The 22,876-nt window shown below is 46.4% G+C and overlaps 2 protein-coding genes across 3 annotated transcripts in view; both read left to right on the top strand.

Annotated features, from left to right (window-relative positions):
- LOC135828893 (tubby-related protein 3-like) overlaps positions 1-12,820 on the top strand; it is a 29,805-nt gene extending 16,985 nt beyond the window's left edge. Inside the window, exons 9-15 of the mRNA XM_065341327.1 lie at positions 1,813-1,903; positions 2,400-2,515; positions 3,508-3,625; positions 5,286-5,384; positions 6,970-7,060; positions 7,390-7,473; positions 12,062-12,820. Of these exons, the coding sequence (XP_065197399.1) occupies positions 1,813-1,903; positions 2,400-2,515; positions 3,508-3,625; positions 5,286-5,384; positions 6,970-7,060; positions 7,390-7,473; positions 12,062-12,192 (730 nt within the window). The 3' untranslated portion in view covers positions 12,193-12,820. The remainder of the gene's footprint in view (positions 1-1,812; positions 1,904-2,399; positions 2,516-3,507; positions 3,626-5,285; positions 5,385-6,969; positions 7,061-7,389; positions 7,474-12,061) is intronic.
- LOC135828892 (peroxinectin A-like) overlaps positions 1-22,876 on the top strand; it is a 76,731-nt gene that overhangs the window by 35,516 nt on the left and 18,339 nt on the right. The window lies entirely within an intron of this gene.

Here is a 22,876-nt window from a genome sequence, read left to right as displayed (position 1 = left end):
TCAAAATTTCAGGGTTGCAGCACCATGAAGGCAAGCTGTTAATCCCAAAATTTGGCTATTGTGTAATGAATCCTTCCCTATATTTGGGGCCTGTGAAAGACACACCCATATGTTCGCATTTAAGTCGCGAATTAAGAGAAAAACCTACTTTTACAAACCGGCGACGAAGGTTGGAAGCATTTTATTGTCTTCAATGTACACCTGGCTCTTTCTTAGAGAACGCCTTGTTAGGGCTACTTCGAGGGGCCATAACCCCTCCAATGTGCCCAATTACATACCCTGGTAATATTGATTTTCTCCTTCCGGACACCCATAGCATTGCAAAACAGGTGCTAAACTGGTGAAATTTCGGAAAAAGTATTTCGGCATGAGGAACCTTAATCACCATGGCTCAGTGAAATGTCCTTGCGTTCATGTTCTCGCGTTTCCCCAGGCAACTTCAAATTGTGGTTTGGTGAAGTATTACATGTCATTTTAATCTGGTTCGTTTTTAACGTGCGCAGCTGTGTTTCCTTCTTCTTGTTTTTCTTCTTCGTGGTGATTACTGAGCTATAGTGTAGCCGTCATTCAAGAAGAGACAATGACATGGGCCACAACCAGCTAAAACATGTCTTTGGGTGAAAAATTTCAAATTTTGTTTTCCTCCAGAAAACAGTTCTTGGGACCTTACTTGACCTCTTGAAGGTGATACAGGGCAGAAAAGTAGTCTACAACTGCCCCAAACACCGCTTTCAAAATTATGTACTTTGAAATAGAAAATGACAGTTTTCGCACAGTCTGACACAAAGAGACAAACTATTATTACTTAGTGGCTTTTGTGGCGGAGCACAATACAACGGAACTAAAGATGTTGACACCGACTTGAGCATGTCAAAGGCATGGCCCACGTTCTCCCTGGAAAGCAACACGATGCGCTGGGCGGCGTTGCACTTGCATACTCTTTCGATTCTGGCAGTGACACTTTCGATCGTCGCCTGCGTTTCCGAGACTGCGTCAGACGTCCCATGAGAGCTGAACGCAAGTAACGTCGTAAGGCAGCCGGTTCGCCGCCTTAATGATTATGTACTAGCCCACAACTTGTGCCTCTTCGCTACTGGAGACGACGGGGACGATTCAGCTTCGCTGTCGACATCAACATCAATGAGATCCCAACAAATTGTCAGCGTCGCTCTGCAGACCCGCCGCCACGGACTTGCAGACACCTGAATAAACCTGGGCCATGCACAGCGATCGTCTGGCCCTGCGAGCTGCTCTAGTATCACTAGATGCGGACATTGTCAGTCTTTGCTCGCCAGCTACTGGAGTTGAAGTAGAACGCCAAACAAGTGTTTGAACAAAATTTGAGAAGATGATCGCCACATCATGAATTTTTGAATGAAGTGCAGAGTGAACGCGCTCCAAAAAAACATTTTTTTCATTTCGTCATTTCCCAACTTTTTTACGAAACCCCAAAGACATGTTTTAGCTGATCGCGGCCCACATGTTGCGGTGTTCATGTTCTGCCCCCCTCCCCCTCCCCCTCCCTCCCCCCTCCCCCCCCCCTCCCGCCTACCTTCCCCAGGCCAGTTCCACACGACTGCCATGGCTCAGTGGAATTGACCTACAGTAAACCTGGGTTAGGTGGCCACCCCACGGCGCAAGCAAAAGCGGTCTCGTTAAAGCCAGGTGGTCTTTAGAACCAGGTCCCAAAGTGTTTGTGTAGAACTGCCCGTGCATGGAAAACCGGTGGTTAGGAGCAGGTGGTCGCTAAAACCAGAGGTGGCCTACACCAGCTTTTACTGTTTATTCATGTTTTCCTCTCCTTTCCACCAGGCCAATTCCACACGACTGCTATGCTCGTTGTCACTTCTGGGTGAAAAAGGGAATCCATACGATGGTGATGGAACTCACTGATCACTCTAGGGTGAGTGTAGACAACGCTCTCCGTGTGTGTGTGTGTGTGCGTGTGTGTGTGTGTGTGTGTGTGCGTGTGTGTGTTTGTGTGTGTGTGCGTGTGTGTGTGTGGGTGTGTGTGGGTGTGTGTGGGTGTGCTTTTTACTATTATTCACAAACTCAACTCGTAAAATAAATAATTATGTGGGCAAAAACAAACAGCTACTGAGTAGGGGCTGCACTGGGCAGCAGTGATGGTGAGGTGCCAGGGGCTCCACCGACCAAAGGTCTCAGCTTCAAGGCCACGTGTTGATCGCAGTCATAGCGACTGTGACTTTAGAGCTTTTCACCATGCTTTCTTGTCCTTTAGACATTACTGCTACCAGTTTGGCCAGTACTGCAAACCACCCAATATTCACGTCACCACATTTTCACACTGCATTTTCTCATTTTGACCAAGAATGTGTTCTTCGTATGGCGATGAAATTCCTGTATGGGTTGTGTGTTTTAACATCATTTCTCCACAGCAATTTCTTCTGGCAGCTAAGAAGCGCTCCATGGCAACTGGGACAGAGTTCCTAATATCAAAGACAGAAGGCCAGGAAATCACCAAGCATTCTGGTTCGTACCTCGGTAAACTAAGGTAGGGGCATTACGTTAAGGTTCGAGAGTGTGTTAGTGTGTGCGTGTTCATGTGTCCATGCTTGCGTGCGCGCACGAATGTGTGTGTGTGTGTGTGTGTCCATTTGTGTTATTGTGTGTGCGTACGTGCCTGTGTGTTATGTCTACTTGACTCCTACTCTAACTTGAGCCCGGTTTGTAGTGAAGCTAGTCGAAGAGAGAGGGATGGGTGAGATGAGAATTCGTCGGAATTCTGACAGCAGTGCTAGTGAAGGTTATATCAGTCGGATTATACCAAGTCCACCAAGAACGAGAGTGTCAGTGGTCCGGCTGCTAAAATAGTCATGCACTTTTAAGCCTTTTTTCGAAACTCCTATTGAATCTCTCTCCCCTCCCCTTATAAACGCCATGATCAGTTCCTGGCAGTTAGCTAGTCAAAGCTCAGTTAAGTACCATAAATTTTCTTCTGTTCATGATCCGCTAACTGTCGAAGGTTTTGCCTGCGAAGCGCCCTCCGCATAAGCAACCGAGTTTGGCATTGAACTGCAACTTACTTTGCTGCACACGATATGTGCCAGCACAGCATGAAAATGTGCACAATGCTGTACACGAAGTGTGATCTTCCGCATTGTTGTCTTCCGGATGCAGTCCGTGTCGTTGCCCCAGAACCATTAAATCCATTCACTGCGTGTCCTTGCAAACATATTTTGTACGTGATGAGTATATTGTGTGTGTGTATGTGCATCTGTGTATGCTTATCAGTATGTATGCATGACATTAAGTGTGTGTGTGTGTGTGTGTGTGTATGTGCATCTGTGTATGCTTATCAGTATGTATGCATGACATTAAGTGTGTGTGTGTGTGTGTGTGTGTGTGCACGCGTGTGTGTGTGCATGCATGTGAGTGTGTGTGCTTGCATGGTGTGTATTTGCGTGTGTTTGTGTGTATTTGCGTGTGTTTGTGTGCATGTGTCCACACATGTTGTATCTACATGGCGAATGTATGATGACTCAGGTGTAACTTAACTGGTACTGAGTTCACTCTGTATGATGACGGGACAAACCCACACAAGCTGGGACGGGCCTTTCCCGATTATTCCAACCTGAGAGAGGAGATACTGGGAATACACGTGGTAAGCTCATTAACAGTAATCTTCTGCAGTTCTAGCTAGTTGCCTGACTGCATAATATTGCACTGCTATGCAGAGCAGAGTTGCTGTTGGCTTGCCAAAGTCATCCCCCTACAGGGAAGAGGCTGCAACACAGGTTCGCACCGATGGGAAACTTTGTTTATTTATTTATTTATTTATTTCTGCACCTCGTGGCATGTCAGTTTTTTTTCTTGTTACGCCAAGTTTCATGCCAAAAGGGGCAATCAAAAAGGCACCGTGCTCATTACATAATTTAAAAAAACCCAGCACACTACTTGATGAATTAAAAAAGAACTATAGTTGTCGTTGTTGTATTGTTTTTCTGTTTGGTTTTTCTTGTCATGATTTTCTACAATTATTGTTTCCATTCACTTCTATGTAATTGAGCGACATTGCCCGTTTGGTTATGTGAGTTCAAATGAAGATGCACCGGTGTACCCACCTAGCAGGTGTCTGCTGCTTAGCCCTCTCTCTCTCTCTCTCTTGCCATGAACTCCGGAGTATGAATAGAGCGAAACCTGACGACCTGACGACCGCTCAACGGACCGTCAAACCATGGTCTTTGTTGCCATGTGGTCTCCTTATCCAGGGTCATTTCACTGGAAATAGCCTGCCTTTGTCCTGGGTTCAGTGGTCTTCTAGGGCAGGTGGTCGCCGTATCCGAGTGGTCGCCTTGACAGGTTTTGCTGTACAACATAGATCTAACTGAAAAAGTGCATGGCTGCATTTCTCTCACAGGTCATTTTCAGATTCATTTCGTTTTGCAAGATCTAATGTTGATGTATTGATAATCTAATAATGATCTAATGTCGATGTATTGATTTAATGATGATGTTGATGTAATGATAAGGTATTGCATGATGCAATGCATAATGAAAAGAAAAATGCAATATATTATGACTTGTAGTGCATGATGTAATACATGACGTAATACATGACGTAATACATGACGTAATACATGACGTAATACATGATGACTGATTGTAATACATGATGTAACATGATATAATACATTATGTAATACATGATGTAACATGATGTAATGTATGATGTAGTACATACAGCAGTTAAATGCATACAGAGCTGTATTTCTCACGGTCAAACTGGAACCTCATTTTCACTTGCAGAGTGTGGTTACATTGCGATTAGCAGCAGAATTCCGGAAAAGAAATCTTGAAATCTACTGATCAGCACATTGACACTCTTTGTGAGTCACTTGAGTAGATTTTGTTAAAATAGTGCCGGTACATTTTGAACTACAACAAACGTCCGAGAGGATTCGTTGCACAGCTTACAGACATCTTTGAACTGGGTTGCACCTTGAAAAAGGCTGGGCAGTCGACTGAATATTGAGCACAAGACGAGCACTTAAACTTGTGCAGTATTTGGCATGCAAGGTGTAATGTTGTCCCTGTAGTTTGAGCTTGAAGAGCCTCTATACGTTGTTGGCCTGGGAATTAGTCTTGCTGTACTGCTTCAAAGTGAAAATATCCAAAATCGATCATCGAACAAAGTTGTTTGTTCATAGTTTCGTTATGTACAATTTACGTTTGCCCAGTCATCACATGACGGTAATGAGGTCATGATGACGTCATTGGTATTATTGTCAATGCATCACTTGATCTGCGTGTTTGTCATACAGGGCAGGGCCATGCTAGGTCTGTCAGGTCCACGGCATCTCTCTATCATCATACCCCATCTCAATCAGAATGATGAAAGATTGAAAGTCCTCCCAAAAAAGGTATGCTGCGTTACTCCGCTCGAAGGGAAATCCCCGGATTAAGTTTCAAATTGCCGTTCAATACTTCAGACATCAGACTAGTTCCCTTTCACATCCTCGAAAATGTGCCAGTTCACGTGAGAGCTGAGTTAGACTGGGGCTTTCTGCATCGACGTGAGCACCCGCACCCTCTAGGATCAAGGCCGAGTACCATCTCCAGGTGTATAGGAAGGGGAATAAATCAGACCCACCACCAAAGTGGTCAAAGCCCGAAAATTGCACCACTCACTGCATGATTTCCTCACCAGAGTGTTTATTGGATCAAAACCTAGTCTGCCGTGATGCGACAGTCACACATACTCGGAATGTTCAAGATCATCCGCCGTTCTGAAGTTCAAATGTTTCAATTTGCGGCATCTGTTTTGATCCCTGACATCCCAGAAGATGCGGGTAAAGGCATACTTCACTGATCAAGCCGATCCTTCAGATTGTGCATCCAAACGCATATCATTCCAGGAAGTATGCTGTTCTGCCGTATCCATAGATGTTTGCTTGTACCCAAAGCTGTAGACAGCAAGCTGTTTCGGCCATAAAGGCCTCATCAGTACAGCTACGAGCTAAATAGGCCGAGCTACCAGCCATGGTGCAAAGGAGGCACCACAGACATTAAGGTAGCTCGTCGCTCTAGCGCCAGAGTGCTCAAACTACAAAATGTAGCGGGCATTGCGCGATGCAGCAGCACTAGAGCAGCCTACTGAGAGTGCTCAACAAGGCGAAGGCCGAGGAGCGTGATACCCAATGCTGTAGACAGCAAGCTGTTTCGGCCATAAAGGCCTCATCAGTACAGCTACGAGCTAAATAGGCCGAGATGTTTGCTTGTATATTTGTTTGTTTGCTTGCTTGCTTGTTTGTTTGTTTGTTTGTATGTTTGTTTGTATGTTTGTTTGTGTGTGATGCTTGTTTGTTTTATTTTTACTTCACCAGATTCATTCTCACCAGATACACAGGCATTTCCGTCTTCTCTCCTGAAGCTACACCTGCTGTTTCTGTTACTTATTGCCAGTCTGTTCATGAATGGTCTTGTCCACACTTATTGCCAGTCTGTTCATGAATGGTCTTCTCCACACTTATTGCCAGTCTGTTCATGGATGGTCTTCTTCATACTTATTGCCAGTCTGTTCATGGATGGTCTTCTCCATACTTATTGCCAGTCTGTTCATGGATGGTCTTCTCCATACTTATTGCCAGTCTGTTCATGGATGGTCTTCTTCATACTTATTGCCATTCTGTTCATGGATGGTCTTCTCCATACTTATTGCCAGTCTGTTCATGGATGGTCTTCTCCATACTTATTGCCAGTCTGTTCATGGATGGTCTTCTCCATACTTATTGCCAGTCTGTTCATGGATGGTCTTCTCCTTACTTGTTGCCAGTCTGTTCATGGATGGTCTTCTCCATACTTATTGCCAGTCTGTTCATGGATGGTCTTCTCCATACTTATTGCCAGTCTGTTCATGGATGGTCTTCTCCATACTTATTGCCAGTCTGTTCATGGATGGTCTTCTCCATACTTATTGCCAGTCTGTTCATGAATGGTCTTCTCCAGGAAAGTGAGACACTACTTGAGATGTTCAAATGTAAAACGCTGAATGAGAAGACGGTTACACTTCAAAATAAGGAGCCAGAGTGGAATGACCGTGAGTCTAGCAGCAACACGATTCTTTGCAAAACATTGCCTCTGTGTGTGTGTGTGTTTGTGTGTGCGTGCACATGTGTGTACGCGTGTGCATGTATGTGCATGCATGTGTGCGTGCAATTTTGTGTTTGTGTGTGTGTGTTCACACACTGCTGCGTTCCGAGTTGCCAAGTGCAGCTAGGTGCTACTAAAACTAGGAATGGCGGACCACGGATCGGCATACAGTGTCTGCAAGACTTTATTCGTAGATTGACTACGTATTTTTCTAGCATGATTACGTTCAGCGGAACCTCTCTATTGTGCTTCTCGTTGCTGATATGATATCTGCAGGATCGCAGACCTATGTGTTAAACTTCAACGGACGTCCCATAGTGCCGTCTTCGAAGAATTTTCAAATAGTTCACCCCAGAGACAGTAAGTGAATACCCATGTGTTGCTAGTGGATTGGGACAGGAAATGGAAAGGAAGTTTTCTATCCAACTGGTTTTTACGTATAGAATATAGGCTGAGTCCCGAGTGTTTACGGGAAATAAAAACCCGAGGCAAAAAAGCGAGGCGACACCGAGATTTTGTGCCGAGGGTGTTTTCCCGTAAACACGAGGGCAAAGCTTATATTCTATTTAAATTATAATATAAAAACCTCCAGTCAATTTCATAAAAAGTGGGTTTTAACACAAGCATCTGCATGCCGCACTCACACAACGAGCAACCAGTTTGGGGAATAGGAGGGTTTGTCAATTGCTTTGCCAGGCTCCGAGTGAGTGACAGCTTAGAGCTGTGTGAATGTGTGTGTATGGCAGCTGGGCAGGGCCCTGCTGCGGAGGCTGAGTGAGCCGTATGGAGGCAGCCGGGCAGGGCCCGGCTGCGGAGGCTGAGTGAGCCGTATTGAGAGGCTGAGTGAGCCGATGCTGAGTGAGCCGTCTGAGTGTGAGAGGCTGAATGAGCCGTATGAGGAGCCTGGTAAGCAAGGTTGACTCCCCAAATAGAGAACCTCCTATTCACTGTCAACTGTAGAGGGGGAGCCACAGATTGTGGACAATAGTAGAGTGATATTGAGTTACTGAGTGTACAGTCGGTACATAGGTGACATTCGGTTATGCTCTGGCACCCACAATAAGTGGGCTCAGTCTGTCTGATCAGCGCTCACCCAGGACCGGTGCTGCCAGCTTTCATGGCAGTTTGCATGTGGGCTTCCGTCACTCGGCTGTGCAAGGCACGGCCGAAGTCTCCCCAGGAATGGACGGAAGAGCACGCACGGGAGTGGGCATGTGAGCGGCGGTAGGGTGGCACGAATGGAATCGCTTGAAATCTTGCCTGGAGAGAGCGTCAGCAAGGATGTTGGTAGTTCCCGGTATGTGACGGGCGGTGACCATAAAGTTACCCTTGGCGCAGTGAAGAAGAGCTGCCGTAGGAGTGACATCACATTAGGGCAGCGACTGGTGCCAGACTTGAGAACAGCGGCAACAGCTTCGTTGTCGGTATGGAAGCGGATACGCTTGCGACACCACTGGTGGCCCCCTGTAGCACATGCAATGCAGATGGGATACAGCTCCTTGAACGTAATGCAGAGCGGAGTGTGTTGTGGGGACCAGGTGTCGGCGAACCAATGCGTGCCGTAAACTGCGCCATGCCCAATGGCGCCAGATGCGTCAGTTTCTATCAGGATGTCGCTGGCCAGCGTGTCCTGGAGATCGAGGAAGAATGACTTGCCATTCCAGTCATCGAGTAGGTGAGACCACCAAAGAAGGTCCAGATGACATTCTGGAGAGAGACGGATGCGGTGGTAGGGCTTGGAAACGTTGCGCGTGGCATCATACAGTCGGCGCATGAATGTACGGCCCGGCGTGATGACGCGGCTGGCAAAGTTCAGCTTGCCCAACAGCTGTTCAAGCTCCCGTAGACGGCAGGATTGGCGTTGGCGAAAGGCCAATAGTCTGGAGCGGATGTCGTCAACCTTGTCCTGTGGGAGACGAGCCACTTTCTGGACGGAGTCCAGTTCGATGCCCAGGCAGGTGAGACAGGAGGTTGGGCCGACTGTCTTTTCGTCGGCAATGGGAACTCCCAGGTAGCGGAATACGGAGAGGACTACGTTCAGACGCTGCGCACATAGCGTTGAGTTTGCGGGGCCACAGAGCCAGAAGTCGTCCAGAAGGTGCAGGAGGTGGGGAACCTGGAACAGTTCACAGCTTATCTGGCAAAGTGCGTCCGCAATGCAGTTAAACAAGTAGGGTGCGGATCTCAGGCCGAATGGCAGTACTTTGTCATAGTATAATTGGCCCTGCCACTGGAAACCCAACAAATGGTATGCAGTGGGTGCGACCGGGACCAGTCGAAATGCATTGCGTATGTCGAGCTTCGCCATCAAGGCACCGGTACCTTGACGTTGCAGACGCTCAATGGCATCGTCCACTGTGACATAATGTAGGGAGAACGAATCCTTGTTTATTCCATCATTGACAGACATACGGTCAGGGTAAGACAGGTGGTGAATGAGGCGGAATTTCCCGTTGTTCTTGGGCCCTACGCCGAGCGGAGAGCATACAAATGGGTGGAAAGGCTGGACCGAGAAAGGACCGGCCGATTCGTCACGTCGGACCCGGTCAGCAATTTGTTGTTGTACAAACTGAGCATGTTCAATGGCAGTTGGGAGGTTGCCAGAGATGATAGATACAGAAGCACCAGAGTGGCCAATGGGGAACCCGTGTTGCAAGCCATCAAGGATAAAGTCAGAGAGGACACGATTAGAAATACGAGGCAAAAGAGTCATTAGGCGGGCTATGTACAGAGGCGTGGGGAGACTACTTCGCTGCGACGGGCTTGTCCGTCTGGCGGGGTCCCCGGCGACCGTCGTTGGTGCAGCGAGTGGCGGGATGACCTCGGTCGCCGCAGGTTGAGCAGACGTGCAAGCGTTCACAGGGCTGGTGTTGGCATGGGCGGCCACGGTTGAAGTTGAGGCAGATCTGGCGGGTGCTGCCCGCCCCGGCCAGAAATGGCTGCGTAGGACGGCTGGTGTTGGTGCCAGCTGGAGCATGTGGCCCTGCCAAATACTGTGGGCAACGGTCACGGCTGTGGTGCGTTGTGCAGCGTGGACATGATGGTCGGGGTGCCCGGATCAGGTGCAGGCTCCAGAGGCTTTGGTCGATTGCGTCCCAACGAGCCGAGGTTGTTGCCACCGCTGCACGGAAGGCACGGTCATACCCCAGTACAGCTGGGGTCGCAAACTGCTGGTTGGCAGTACAGATAATGTGCTGGTACGTCACCAGCTCCAGTGCTCGGAATGGCACATGTTTCAGTGCGCAGGCCATGTAGATTGTGTAGGCTTCCAGCCAGGCAGTGAAGTCGACAATGGAGCGCTTCTTAGTCACACATAAATTGAGGGACACACGCCGGCCCTCTCCGTTGGCGGTACTGAGCTCCAAGGGCTCGGACCCTGCGCCCACATTCTCTGGGAGGAGATCCTCCAGCTCAATATATTCGCCGCGTGTGATTTTGTCAAGCAACTTACGCGGGACCGTGGGAACAATAGAGCTGGACTCACGAGTGTTCGTCATGGGCGCAGCGATCGGAGGCAGCGCGGGTTGCATGAGGGAAATGTCCATGGGGCCGGAGTCGACCTGCGGCGGGTGATGGGTGACGGTGTTGGACGCGGTTTGGACCATATCTGCCACTGAGGGGACCGCCGCCTGAGCATGGCCGTCCGGATCCTGGCGAGCTGAAATTCGCTCCTCAAGGCGCTCGAGCCAGCAGGGGGTGCAGGGCCGTCGACACGGCCGCCGTAACGGAACGCGGATTTAGGCCAGTTGTGAGTAAGCTGGCCGGCTGGAGAACGGCGGACGGGATATCGTCCTGCTCCACACGGGCATTGCCGGAACGATCCGCACGGGCATTGCCGGAACGATCGGCCGCATGGTCCGCAGGGGCTCGATTTGGAGTGTCGGCATACGGGGACGACGAGGCGCGCCTGCGACTGGAACGCCTGGGCCCGGGAGCCGACTGCTTACGTGCACGGGGCATCTCCGTGAGCTGTGGTAAACCTTGAGATTGAGGTTGAGAAAGAAATCCACTGCCAATGCGGACAAAGCAAGAACTGAAGTCAGGAACAGTGGACTTCGGAGAACAATGAGCGTGTGAGAGTTTGTTGGGAACAGAGCATGCGCCTTCTGTGTTTGCGCGTGCGCAAAAAATCATTTTATAGCACCAGGTTTTTTATACGAGTGATTACCAGAGATATTAACTGCTTTTTTCGAACACGCAAATGACTGGAGGTTTTAGACTAAAATTTAAACGTGTGTACATGACGCCATACCTGGTTTAAGCGACCAACTCACGGAATGGGAAAACCAACCCACGGAATGGGAAGACCAACCCACGGAATGGGAAGACCCTGCACTGTCACTTGTCACTTCTGTTGACTGCATGCACCTTTCTTCTGAGCGTATTTCAGCCCTGCATGCACCTTGTTTCTGAGCGTATTTCAGCCCTGCATGCACCTTGTTTCTGAGCGTATTTCAGCCCTGTTGAAGCCCAATGTGCCACTAGTAGTAGTACCAGTGAGAACAGCACCCTTGGTCGTCGTATGCAGGTCAGATAAAGTAGTTGATGTAGTGAAAATTGGTCGCTGGTCACCCATGTCAGGTGGTCCCTGTTTCCGGTTCAGTTTCTATCCAGAAGTGCCGGTGGGTGACAAGACGGCATTTGAGTATGTTTGTATAATTATTGTGTTTGTGTGTGTGTGTCCCTTTGTGTGTCAATGTGTTTGTTTGTGTGTGTGTGTGTGTGTGTGCGCCGTGTGTGTGTATGTGTGTGTGTCTGTGCATGTCCATGTGTCTGTCTGTGTGCATGTGTATTCATGTGTGTGTGTGTCTATGTGTGTGTATTCATGTGTGTGTGTCTATGTGTGTGTCTATGTGTGTGTCCGTGTGTGTGTGTCTATGTGTGTGTCCGTGTGTGTGTGTCTATGTGCGCTTGTATTGTGCATGCGCGATAACTGTGCTCCCCACAGCTGACTACATCGTAATGCAGTTTGGCCGTGTGTCCGAAAAGCAGTACACGTTGGATTTCTGCTACCCATTCTGTCCGTTACAAGCCTTTGGTTTGGCTGTCAGTGGCTGTTTCAAGAACTTGGGAAACTAGACTCCACTCCAGGACACGGTAACCACTCCAGGACACAGTAACCACGAGACGAGTATATTTATCGTATCTCGTATATAGTGCAATGCAGTGAGGAGGCTATGATCTTTTCAGCATGTCTTCCATCTGCAAACCCCGTGCCTTTCAGCTGTGTGTGGATGGACCATGGGCGGTCTACGACATCACATATGCATTCACACACCCAGCTTGCACAGTATCAGTTGGCAATTGGGTGATAACTCCGTCAATAACAACATGTTATGGCGGCGATGAAAAGATCGCTGAGTACTGCTGTAAGAACTATCCTACAGATCAGAGCAATGAAGACTATTATTAATGAAGACACGGCCACACAACATAACGACTATGTCGAGTTTATAATAATTTTAATATTTAAAATTGACATTATGAAACATGGATATGGGACATGGTGTGGTTGTGCGCAGTAGAGGTATTGACATTATGAAACATGTATTCCATCATGCAGATTATCGCGTTACGCATTTCTCTGATTAAAACTCTTGCTCCGCGCTGCGTTCTTATCTCTTACCTATGTTGTATAACGCCTCTGCATAACTCATACTGGCTTCAAGCAGTTAAAACAGGTGTGAGGCAAGTATAGATCTGTCGGGTCAAGCTCTACCACCCAGGTTGTTTCAATTGTGTCGCAAATCACTGTCTAAGAATAAGCTATGAACCAAGACCATCTTCTTTAAAATTAATGTTAATTCTAAACAGACTAATGTAGAGGCTATCCACATTTCTTCAGGCCAAGTCAATAACAACACCAATATACCTCTCTATATTTCTACAACAAAATGTAAGCATCAAGGGGTAGTAGCCCTGAGCGGATTATGTTCGTTAATTGCTGAATTATCCTTTTCATGATGCCCAGATTAAGTAGCAGGGAGCGTGTAAAAGACATTTTACAAGTGTTGAACTGCCAGTGATTACGCTACATCTCGTTCTCTGCATTGATATTGTTGGATTTTCCCCAGGTCTTCACTCATTTCTTGAAGGGCTTCTCAGTCGAAGCACCTTCTTTGATCATTTTCCGCCGAAGAGGTATACTTATCGACGTAGTCAACATCAGACTAGCAGAACGGATTGTTTCCCTAACGAATGTTTCCATTACCTTCTCTTGAAATGTAGACACAGGGAATAGAAATGAACAGTGTTTGCAGTTTTGAGGAAAGAAAGAATTGAAATGTACAAAGGAGAACGAGCAGAGTGAACTGAACAAGTACCGTTAGTTGTTCATGATGTACAGGCAAGTTGATGTGTATGAAAAGTACACAGTTATCGTGCTCTTGCTGGATCATCAGCCAACGAATATGTTCAACAACATCATCACAGTTGAGCAACCCGACACACACACACACATACACACACACACACACACACACACACACACACACACACACACACACACACACACACACACACACACACACACACACACACACACACACATACATACACACACACACACACACACACACACACACACACACACACACACACACACACACACACACACGCGTACGCACTCACACACACACACACACACACACACACACACACACACACACACACACACACACATACACATAAACACACCACACACACCTCAGACCTCAGACCTCAGACCTCAGACATGCCCATCGCGGAAGCGATGATAGCGAACAGCTATGTTAGACATAGCAACACACACACACACATACACACACATCCACACACACGCACACACACATACACATACACACACACACGCGTACGCACTCACACATACACACATAAACCCACCCACAAACACATGCAACAACATATTATGCATACACCGAAAATACATAAAAAAATTCGTTTCCAGAGACAGTCCCCGAACGTAAAGCGAAAATGTAAACAATCATTTGACGGAGCAGGCAGAGAGCCGAGAGATCTTATCCTGGCTGCAATGGTCACCTTCAAGATGATTACCACCATTCCGAAGTCCATAGGGCATCACGTTTGGTTCTGTTGAACCTTCCCTGAAATATCCAGAAAAAAAAGAAAAGATGGAAATTATTGGAGGCGTATCCAATTTCATACGAAAATGTGTCAGCGCCGACGCAATCCACAGTCAAGTAAGCCAATTTAGTAACCGACATTTTCGTTCCCTTCTAATCATGGGTACATACAGAGAATAATGGAAAAATGCAAAACACAGGGATTTTTTCCATTATTCCCTGTATTTACCCATGATGAGAAGGGAACGAAAACGTTCGGTTACTAAATTGGCTTACTTGACTGTGTGGATTGCGTCGGTGCTGACACCTTTTCTTTCGAAAGTGGAAATCAGACCATAATAATTCGACAGTCAACAGTTACATGTTTTGACTTTTGTTTGCAAGCAATCCGCCGGAAACCTACCACACATCAAATGGGAACAAAACCATATTCGCTGTGACAGGAGAAAGTGGTAGAGTATAAATGTAAACACATTGAATCTTCTGGGAGGAACCATGATGTCCGAGAGGTATTCAACACCATTAACTCCATTACAACATCATCGTTCCGGCCAAATCAAGCATCCGTATCAATGCTGCTGATGGCACGACCCTGACGGAGAAGGAAGATGTATTGCTGCGGTGGTGTGAGTATGGTCAGCAGCTATTTGGGCAGCCGTCAGAAGATCAAGGGTGTTCGGACTCGGCGGAGAGTGGTGCGGAAGAACTGCCATCCCCACTGATTACCCCTGAGCCTGGGTCTCTCTTGGCTGAAGTTGAGCAAGCCATATTGTCCCTGAAGAAGAGGAAAGCCCCTGGACGTGATGGGATCGTGGTGGAACTGATTCAGCATGCATCCTCAGTTTGTGTTCTATTCCTACAAAAACTTAGTTTGGAGATTTGGCAAACAGGGAGATGGCCAAAAGCGTGGAAACGTCAAGAAATCGTCATGCTACCCAAAGCTGGATCAGCTAAGGAGTGTTCCAACTATCGGTCCATTGCTTTGATGTCACATGCAAGCAAGATCCTTCTGACAATAATCTTGAATCGTATGAAAAAGAAGATAGAGGCTGAGTTACCAAATGAGCAGGCTGGTTTTCGAGCTGGTCGCAATGCTGTAGATATGCTCTGTGTTCTGCAAATCATTATCGAAAAATCTCTTGAATGGCAGAATCCTACAAGTATATCCATTGTATTAACGATTATCGTAAGGCCTTTGACACAGGTAACCACTCACATCTTTTCGGTTGCCTTTTGGATTTTGGTTTCCCTCGCCACATAGTTTGTTTGCTCCAGAATCTTTACGCAGGGATGAGCGGAGTTATCAGATGGAATGGCTCGCATTCGCCGGAGTTCGCCATCAAGAAGGGTGTTCGGCAGGGCTGTATTTTGTCCCCACATCTATTTAGCCTGTACACTGAGAGTGTTATGTGTGTTGCTGATGTGGACAGTATCGGTGTGAGAATCGGAGGACGCCAGCTGTCGAACCTATGATATGCAGATGACACGGGATTGTGTGCACATCCATCAGAAGTGTCTACCCTCATCAATGCTGTTAATGACGCTGGAAGAGAGAAGGGCCTGTCACTGAATCTGTCCAAAACCAAGATCATGCATATCGGAAACTGTACTGCTGGTGCAAACGATACCGCTCCAATGCCACTTGTGGTCGGTGGAGAACGAATTGCAGAGGTGAGCAGTTTCAAGTATCTGGGGTCCTGGAAGACAACAAACGGTGATTGCAGCCTTGATATTCGGTCAAGAATTGCCATGGCGAAAGAGCGCATGCTGCAGTTCGTTGACATCTGGAAAGACCACAACATCTCCAGACAGCTGAAAATCCGGATAATGCATGCCCTTGTGTGGTCCGTCCTGCTGTATGGAGCTGAGAGTTGGACTCTCCGGAAGACAGATGAACGACGAATACAGGGAGCAGAAATGTGGTGCTACCGACGTCTGCTCAGAGTATCCTGGATGGAGAAGCGCACAAATGACAGTATCCTGGTGGAGTTGGGAGTACAGAGACAGCTGCTAGCCAGGGTCAAGATACGCAAACTGACCTATTTCGGGCACACATGCCGCCCATCTGGCTGTGAGCTTGTACGTGACGTGATGTTTGGTGTCGTGGATGGTAAGAGAAAGCGTGGATGTCCGAAGATTTCCTTTGCTGACAATATCGTTTCGTGGGCTGGTACGTCTCTGCTTGAGAATTGCCAGTTGGCATCTGACAGAGATGCCTGGCAGTCGCACTGTGCATCTACTGCTTACACAGCTGCATAATGCGGTTTATTATTTTATTTTATTTTAATAATTATAGCTATGAATAGGATGAAGGCCGCAGACATCACGCAACTACGTTACTTGTTCGACATGTATTTACTGTGTATTTTATTACAAAAATATTATTGAAAACCCATAATCGATTTTCTTGTTCCTATCATCAGTGGGAAAAATACGGAACTAAGGATACAACCAAAGAAACTGAAGTTAAGTACTAATAATCTACGTGGAGATAAAAGTTTAATAATAGCTATGAAAAGTATGAATGCCGCAGACATCACCACGCAACATGACAATTTGTTCAAGGTTTGGTTTTGTGTGTTTCCAACATCGATTTTCACGTTCCGATCATCAGTGGAAATACGGAACTAAAGAGATCAAGGTAAAAACAAAGGTTAAAAATCCAAAGAAGTGTGACACTTTGTTTTTCCCTTGATCTCTTTAGTTCCGTATTTCCACTGATGATCGGAACGTGAAAATCGATTTTGGAAACACACAAAACCAAACCTTGAACAAATTGTCATGTTGCGTGGCGATGTCTGCGTCATTCATACTTTTCATAGCTATTATTAAGTTAAGTACTGTAAATAGAAAGGTGTTAGAAATAACAACAAGATACGAGAGTTAGTGCAATAAAACTACTAGAGGAAACGCAAAAAGGTAACAAGATTACGTAACCAAAGGCGAGAAGGCGCTAAACGAAGTGTCAACCTACGAATACAACTTCAGTGCAACAACGTGCTCCTTCTGCTTACACAAAATAGGCTTATGAATACGTATACAAACTGCCTCAAGGACTTTCAACTGTTGGACATAACGCGCACGACACAGTACAGAAAAATGAGAGTCATCATACCCACTAAGACAGTCAGGACGAGATAACAAGTGTAGATACACAGCTGACTTCTTACGATCAACACATTCATCCGCCTCATCTCGCTCCTTCCCACCCGACTCCTCCTCGTCCATCTCATCATCCTCTTCCTCGTTCCGCTCGTCATTCTCACGATCATCATCACTACCATCATCTGCCTCGTCCTCTGTCTCCTCACCAACCATTTCGTCATCCAATTGCTCTTCCGTCCTCTGATCACCTGTCTCATCCTCCGTTTCTGTACAGACCACTTGTCTCGCATTTGCTAGCTGCTCGTCCCGTGAGTGGAGTTGTTCCTCCAGATCTGCTTCACTCACTGACTCAATGATCCTGCTCGACCTTCCTTCTTATTTTATTTTAATAATAATAATAATTTTAGAATTGCGATCAACAGAACGAGCTGAACCGACATTTTCACAAAGGCTTTTATTGTATTAAAAAAAAACGAGTGGATACGAAGGCAGTGAAGAACAGGGAAGAAAGAAAAAATGTGATATGGAAGAAAGGATGAACAAAAAATTGTACTTCGAACTAGTTTTCGCACAACACTCCTCAGGAAGCTACGTTGTACTAATGTTTTTTTGAATACAATGAAAGCCTTTGTGAAAATGTCGGTTCAGCTCGTTCTGTTGATCGCAATTCTAAAACTATTGTCGCCTCGACGCCTATTTAAATAATAATAATATTAATTTTTATCAATAAAACTAGCTGAACCGACATTTGTGTACTTTATTCATGCAATGTAAAAACGGTGGAGACGATGTGCAATAAAACGATGAAAATATGAAGAAATGATATAGGGAAAAAATAAGGATTCAAACAAGTTTTCGTACAACACTTATCAGGAATCGTCGTTGTACTAAAGGACACTGAAACAAAAATTGAACTATTATAGAAAATCTAAGTTAGAGAGTTTCCAAGCCCTCCTAATGTTAATCAACACAACTAACATACCACGACCCCGAAGACGACCACGTCTGAGATGGATCGACGTTGTCAAGAAAGACTTACAATGCATTAATCTGTCGCTTCTGGATGCTGTGAAATCTGCTTCTGATGGAGCTGCTTGGCTCGAAATTGTTAACAGATGCGTTGACCTCATGGAATGAGTGAAATGCGAACTGTCATTATTATTATTATTAAGTTAGAGAAATAACACTGAGAGCAACAGCAGTGAAATTTACAAGTGTGAATCTTAACAATCAAAGCGAGAAATGAACAAAGGAGAAAGGAAGGAAAGACAACGTGATAACACATAACAGCAGTACATTAGACCTAGAACATTAACGGCCAAGCTTGGCCGCGCTAAACACGACACGTTACTTGAACAATTTCAACCCAATTATACTATCTTTCTGTACACACAATTTCGGCTTATACAGACGCTGATAGATAGCTTCCAACACTTTTAACTGTAGTCCATAACCATGACGACCACGGCACAATACAGTGAACGAAGAGTCGGAATACGAATTGCAACAATCAGGACTAGCTAGCAAATGATTGTACACTGAAGACTTGCTACCACGAAACCTACGCACAACACTAACACTCTCACCGGCACTCTCACCATCACTCCCATCACTGCTCTCCGACTCACTGCTCCCTCCGCCGTCCATTCCATCCTCCGCTTCCTCTGTACTCTCTGTGTCTCGTCCATCCCGCCTGACCGGGTCCATTGAACTCAACTGGGCCGTCACCCTGCTATCACGTCCCTCCTTTCGCCCTTGTCCGCTGAGTGCGTAGCTTCTGTTGTAGTTGGCTGTTGATCGTCTTGGTCTTTCAATAATGGGCTTGGATGGTGGATTAGTTGTGGTTGCTGTAGAGTGCGTTGTTGGTGTTGGTGTGGGAGCTACTGATATGCAAGCTGGGTCTTTTTGAGTCGGCATTTTTACATTGCATGAATAAAGTACACAAATGTCGGTTCAGCTAGTTTTATTGATTGCGGTTATCAAATTATTGTCTCCTCGCCGTGTGTTTAAATAATCTTTATTTCAAGATTAATGAAAGCGAGAGCAATAACAAATGTGTGTACTAACACTAAACTTGCAACTGAAAAATGAACAAAGAAGAGAAAGAAAGAAGGAAGGAGAGCCTCTCACGCCCACCTCAGCCATAGTGCACACACCGCGTCTGAGACTGTGTCTTTTTTCGCTAGCTTATATACTCTCCCTCGCTCTATGTTGCGGCAAAGTAGCTCCCTCGTTCATGTAATAGCTGGCCTACTGTAACAATTATCACTTTGCTGGCCAAATAGCTGAGGCTGCAGTCAACTCACCAATTATCTTATGCTTTCAATGTTCTTTCTATTTTACTTTAACAATTTCCCAACCCCTCTCTCCCTCCCTCCATCTCTCTCTCTCTCTCTCTCTCTCTCTCTCTCTCTTCTCTATCTTTCTCTCTCTCTCTGTTTGTCTGTCTGTCTGTCTGTCTGTCTCTCTGTCTCTCTCTCTCTCTTTCTGTCTCTCTCTCTCTCTCTCTCTCCTCTCTCTCTCTCTCTCTCTCTCTCTCTGTGTCTCCCCTCTTTCTCTCTCTCTCTCTCTCTCTCTCTCTCTCTCTCTCTCTCTCTCTCTCTCTCTCTCTCTCTCTCTCTCTCTCTCTCTCTCTCTCTCTCTCTCTCTCTCTCTCTCTCTCTCTCTCTCTCTCTCTCTCTCTCTCTCTCTCTCTCTCTCTCTCTCTCTCTCTCTCTCCTCTCTCTCTCTCTCCTCTCTCTCTCTCTCTCTCTCTCTCTCTCTCTCTCTCTCTCTCTCTCTCTCTCTCTCTCTTCTCTCTCTCTCTCTCTCTCTCTCTCTCTCTCCTCTCTCTCTCTCTCTCTCTCTCTCTCTCTCTCTCTCTCTCTCTCTCTCTCTCTCTCTCTCCCTCTCTCTCTCTGCAACTGAGTGCTGCTGAACATTTGCATGGCCATAAGCAATGGTGAAGCTTGCTATTGCACTCTCAGCACGTGCTAGTATTATGCTGACTAGTGCACTATGTTACTCTCTGACACTACTACATGTACATGTATGTAAACGTCCGTGCATCCGCCCACGCATGCATTCGTTTCGTATAATTATTTGTTATCCCTCTTGACTTTACGTGTAAATGGGTGGACGTTTGCATGGCTGTTGGAGTTGCGTGTGTATTGTATCTCTACTCTTTTCTTGGTGTTTTCTTGGAATTGCATAAGTTTGTGTGTGTGTGTGCGCGCGCGCACAATAATTTGAAAACAAATAATTAATCCTTGGCTCTCCATTATTCTCTTTCGATTCTTGGTTTTTTTCTAGGTATTTTCTTGGCGTTGTGTGGGTGTGTGCATGTGTGTGTGTGCGTGCACAATAATTTGGCAACACTATACATGATTGAGATATTGTAATTTGCAGCGTCTGCAAAGAGTCCACTTGATTTGAGGATGGTGTTTGTAGGGTTTTTCATGTAATGAAGTGGCTGCAGTGGCGCCTTAATACTTATTTTTTATCTTGAGAAGTGAATGATGTAAAGGATTAAAGGGAGAGGCCGTTTTCTGGTCAATATTCACTGCTTACAGCAGATCCTCTGTCTAATTTCGAGCTCTGGATAGGGGATGCCTAATTGGCTGGACTTTATACAGGGAGTGTTATCCACATAAAGACTCCTTATAGTTGATTTCAAAGTTTGGACTACATACAGTAGTCCAAATGGACTCTATATAGGGGTGAAGCCAATTGGTTGGACTCTATACAGGGAGTGATGTCCATCTAAACTTTGAGCTCACAGTTGATTCCAAGTTTGGACTCTGTACAGTGGATTTTGGACCAATGGACTCTATATAGGGGTTGGACATCTGATAGGGGCTGGACGCTCTACTGAGTCCATCATATATACTGCAAGTCTACAGAAGAACTCCAGCACAAGTTGACAAGTAACTTTAACAGACTAAATACGTACCTTGGAAGCATTGGTCTCATCTTGAATGCCCAGAAAACGAAGTTCATGGTGCTTCGGAAAAAGACTCTGCCTCTTCCGCTGGATCTTACCAATGCATGCGGTGGTGTCGATATTCGACCTTCTGCCACAGCGCGTTATCTTGGCCTTATTATTGACCAACACCTCACCTTTGAGGATCAAGTCAACCATGTATATACATCTGTTTATAAGAAGATAGGAGCATTCCGCCGCTGCCGCCGTACAGTAGATGTTGTTGTTGTTTATTTTACTTCACCAAATGAACAGGCAGAGATGCCTTCTCATCTGCCCATAGGACAGGTTCTCACAGAATGATGAAGGGATGATATGCAAGGGAAAACAAGAAATGACCCGCGCTCTGCGAAAACCGACCTTAGGTGCTTCGTAATTTTTTCGAGAAAAAGAACGAAACGTCACGATCTGTCGATTTTTGAAGATTACAAGGTGAGAGTCATGGCGGAACGAAGCAGAAGACGGTCGCTAGCTCTTGCTGTGGGCTTCTCCCCAGAGGTTTTAGCCGAACTCCTTCACGATGAATAGTCATTTTTTGGCCTGGTCCAATCGCAGTTCTGATGACAGCAGTGCGGAGGAGAGTCGGATGTGGAATCGCAGGACGTAACGCTGATCGAGCTGGACGGTGATGCGGAGGAGAATTTCAATCAGGCGTCGGTTCTGCCACCAGCCCAGCCCCTCAATGCCGGCAATAAACAGAGTGCAGACCAAGAAAAATCGGTTCAAGTACTGTCTACAATCCAGGAGGCGCGTGACAAGTTTGACAAGCGCTGTAGGTGTTCCGCACTGGTGCTGTTTCAAGAGCGTGACACTTGAAACCTTGCTTACACTTACACTAGTTACAGCACACACAGTGCAGGTGTGTTTGTTGAAGAATGCCTCCTGTTCGTGATGATAGGCGGCGAAGAAGACTTTTGGCGTTGATCTCACGGACGAACAGGTGATGCAGGAACAGACAGCACCTGCGCTGAGCTCAATGAGCTAATGGGCCCATAGCCTGGTACGTCCGAAAACGTTTTGTGCCACAGCTTGAAGTTGCCCCACTCGGCACCTGCAGCTGCGAGATCTAAATTGCCTGCATTGCCACCACAACCATCACCTACAGCTGCTCCGGTTTGGGTTGAAGCTGTGTACTTCTTGTAGAAATCTCTCGCCTTCGACTTGAGGTCGATTTTATTGCTGACAACCTTGAGCGAGAACTCATGCTCGTTCTTTTCCCCATATAGTTGCACAGCATACTTGTTGAGAGCCTGCACCACCTCCATCTCCCTTACTTTTCTTTTGATCATCTGACCGCCTTTCCTCCGCTGCTGCTCGCCCCACAGCTCGATCGATTTTTTTAACTCATCGTTGAAGTGAACCAAAGGCATTGTCCAGGAGAGTTGATGAAACGCTCGACCAACACGACGGCCACAACAAAAAACTCTTCACGAATGTGAAAACGGAAGAATGGCACTTTCTACAGGGGTCCTCGCTTGTCGTAAAAGGCACGTGCGCCGTTTTCATTTTAGCGCCATTGTCCACCCATTGTCATGACGATTTTCATGAAAATGTCACTTATACGGCGTTTTTTACCTAGTGTGAAAAGGCCCTAACGTTACGGGAACGCGATCGC

Source organism: Sycon ciliatum, chromosome 12, assembly GCF_964019385.1.
Source record: "Sycon ciliatum chromosome 12, ocSycCili1.1, whole genome shotgun sequence".
NCBI lineage: Eukaryota > Metazoa > Porifera > Calcarea > Leucosolenida > Sycettidae > Sycon > Sycon ciliatum.
This window is presented reverse-complemented; position numbering and strand designations above follow the sequence as displayed.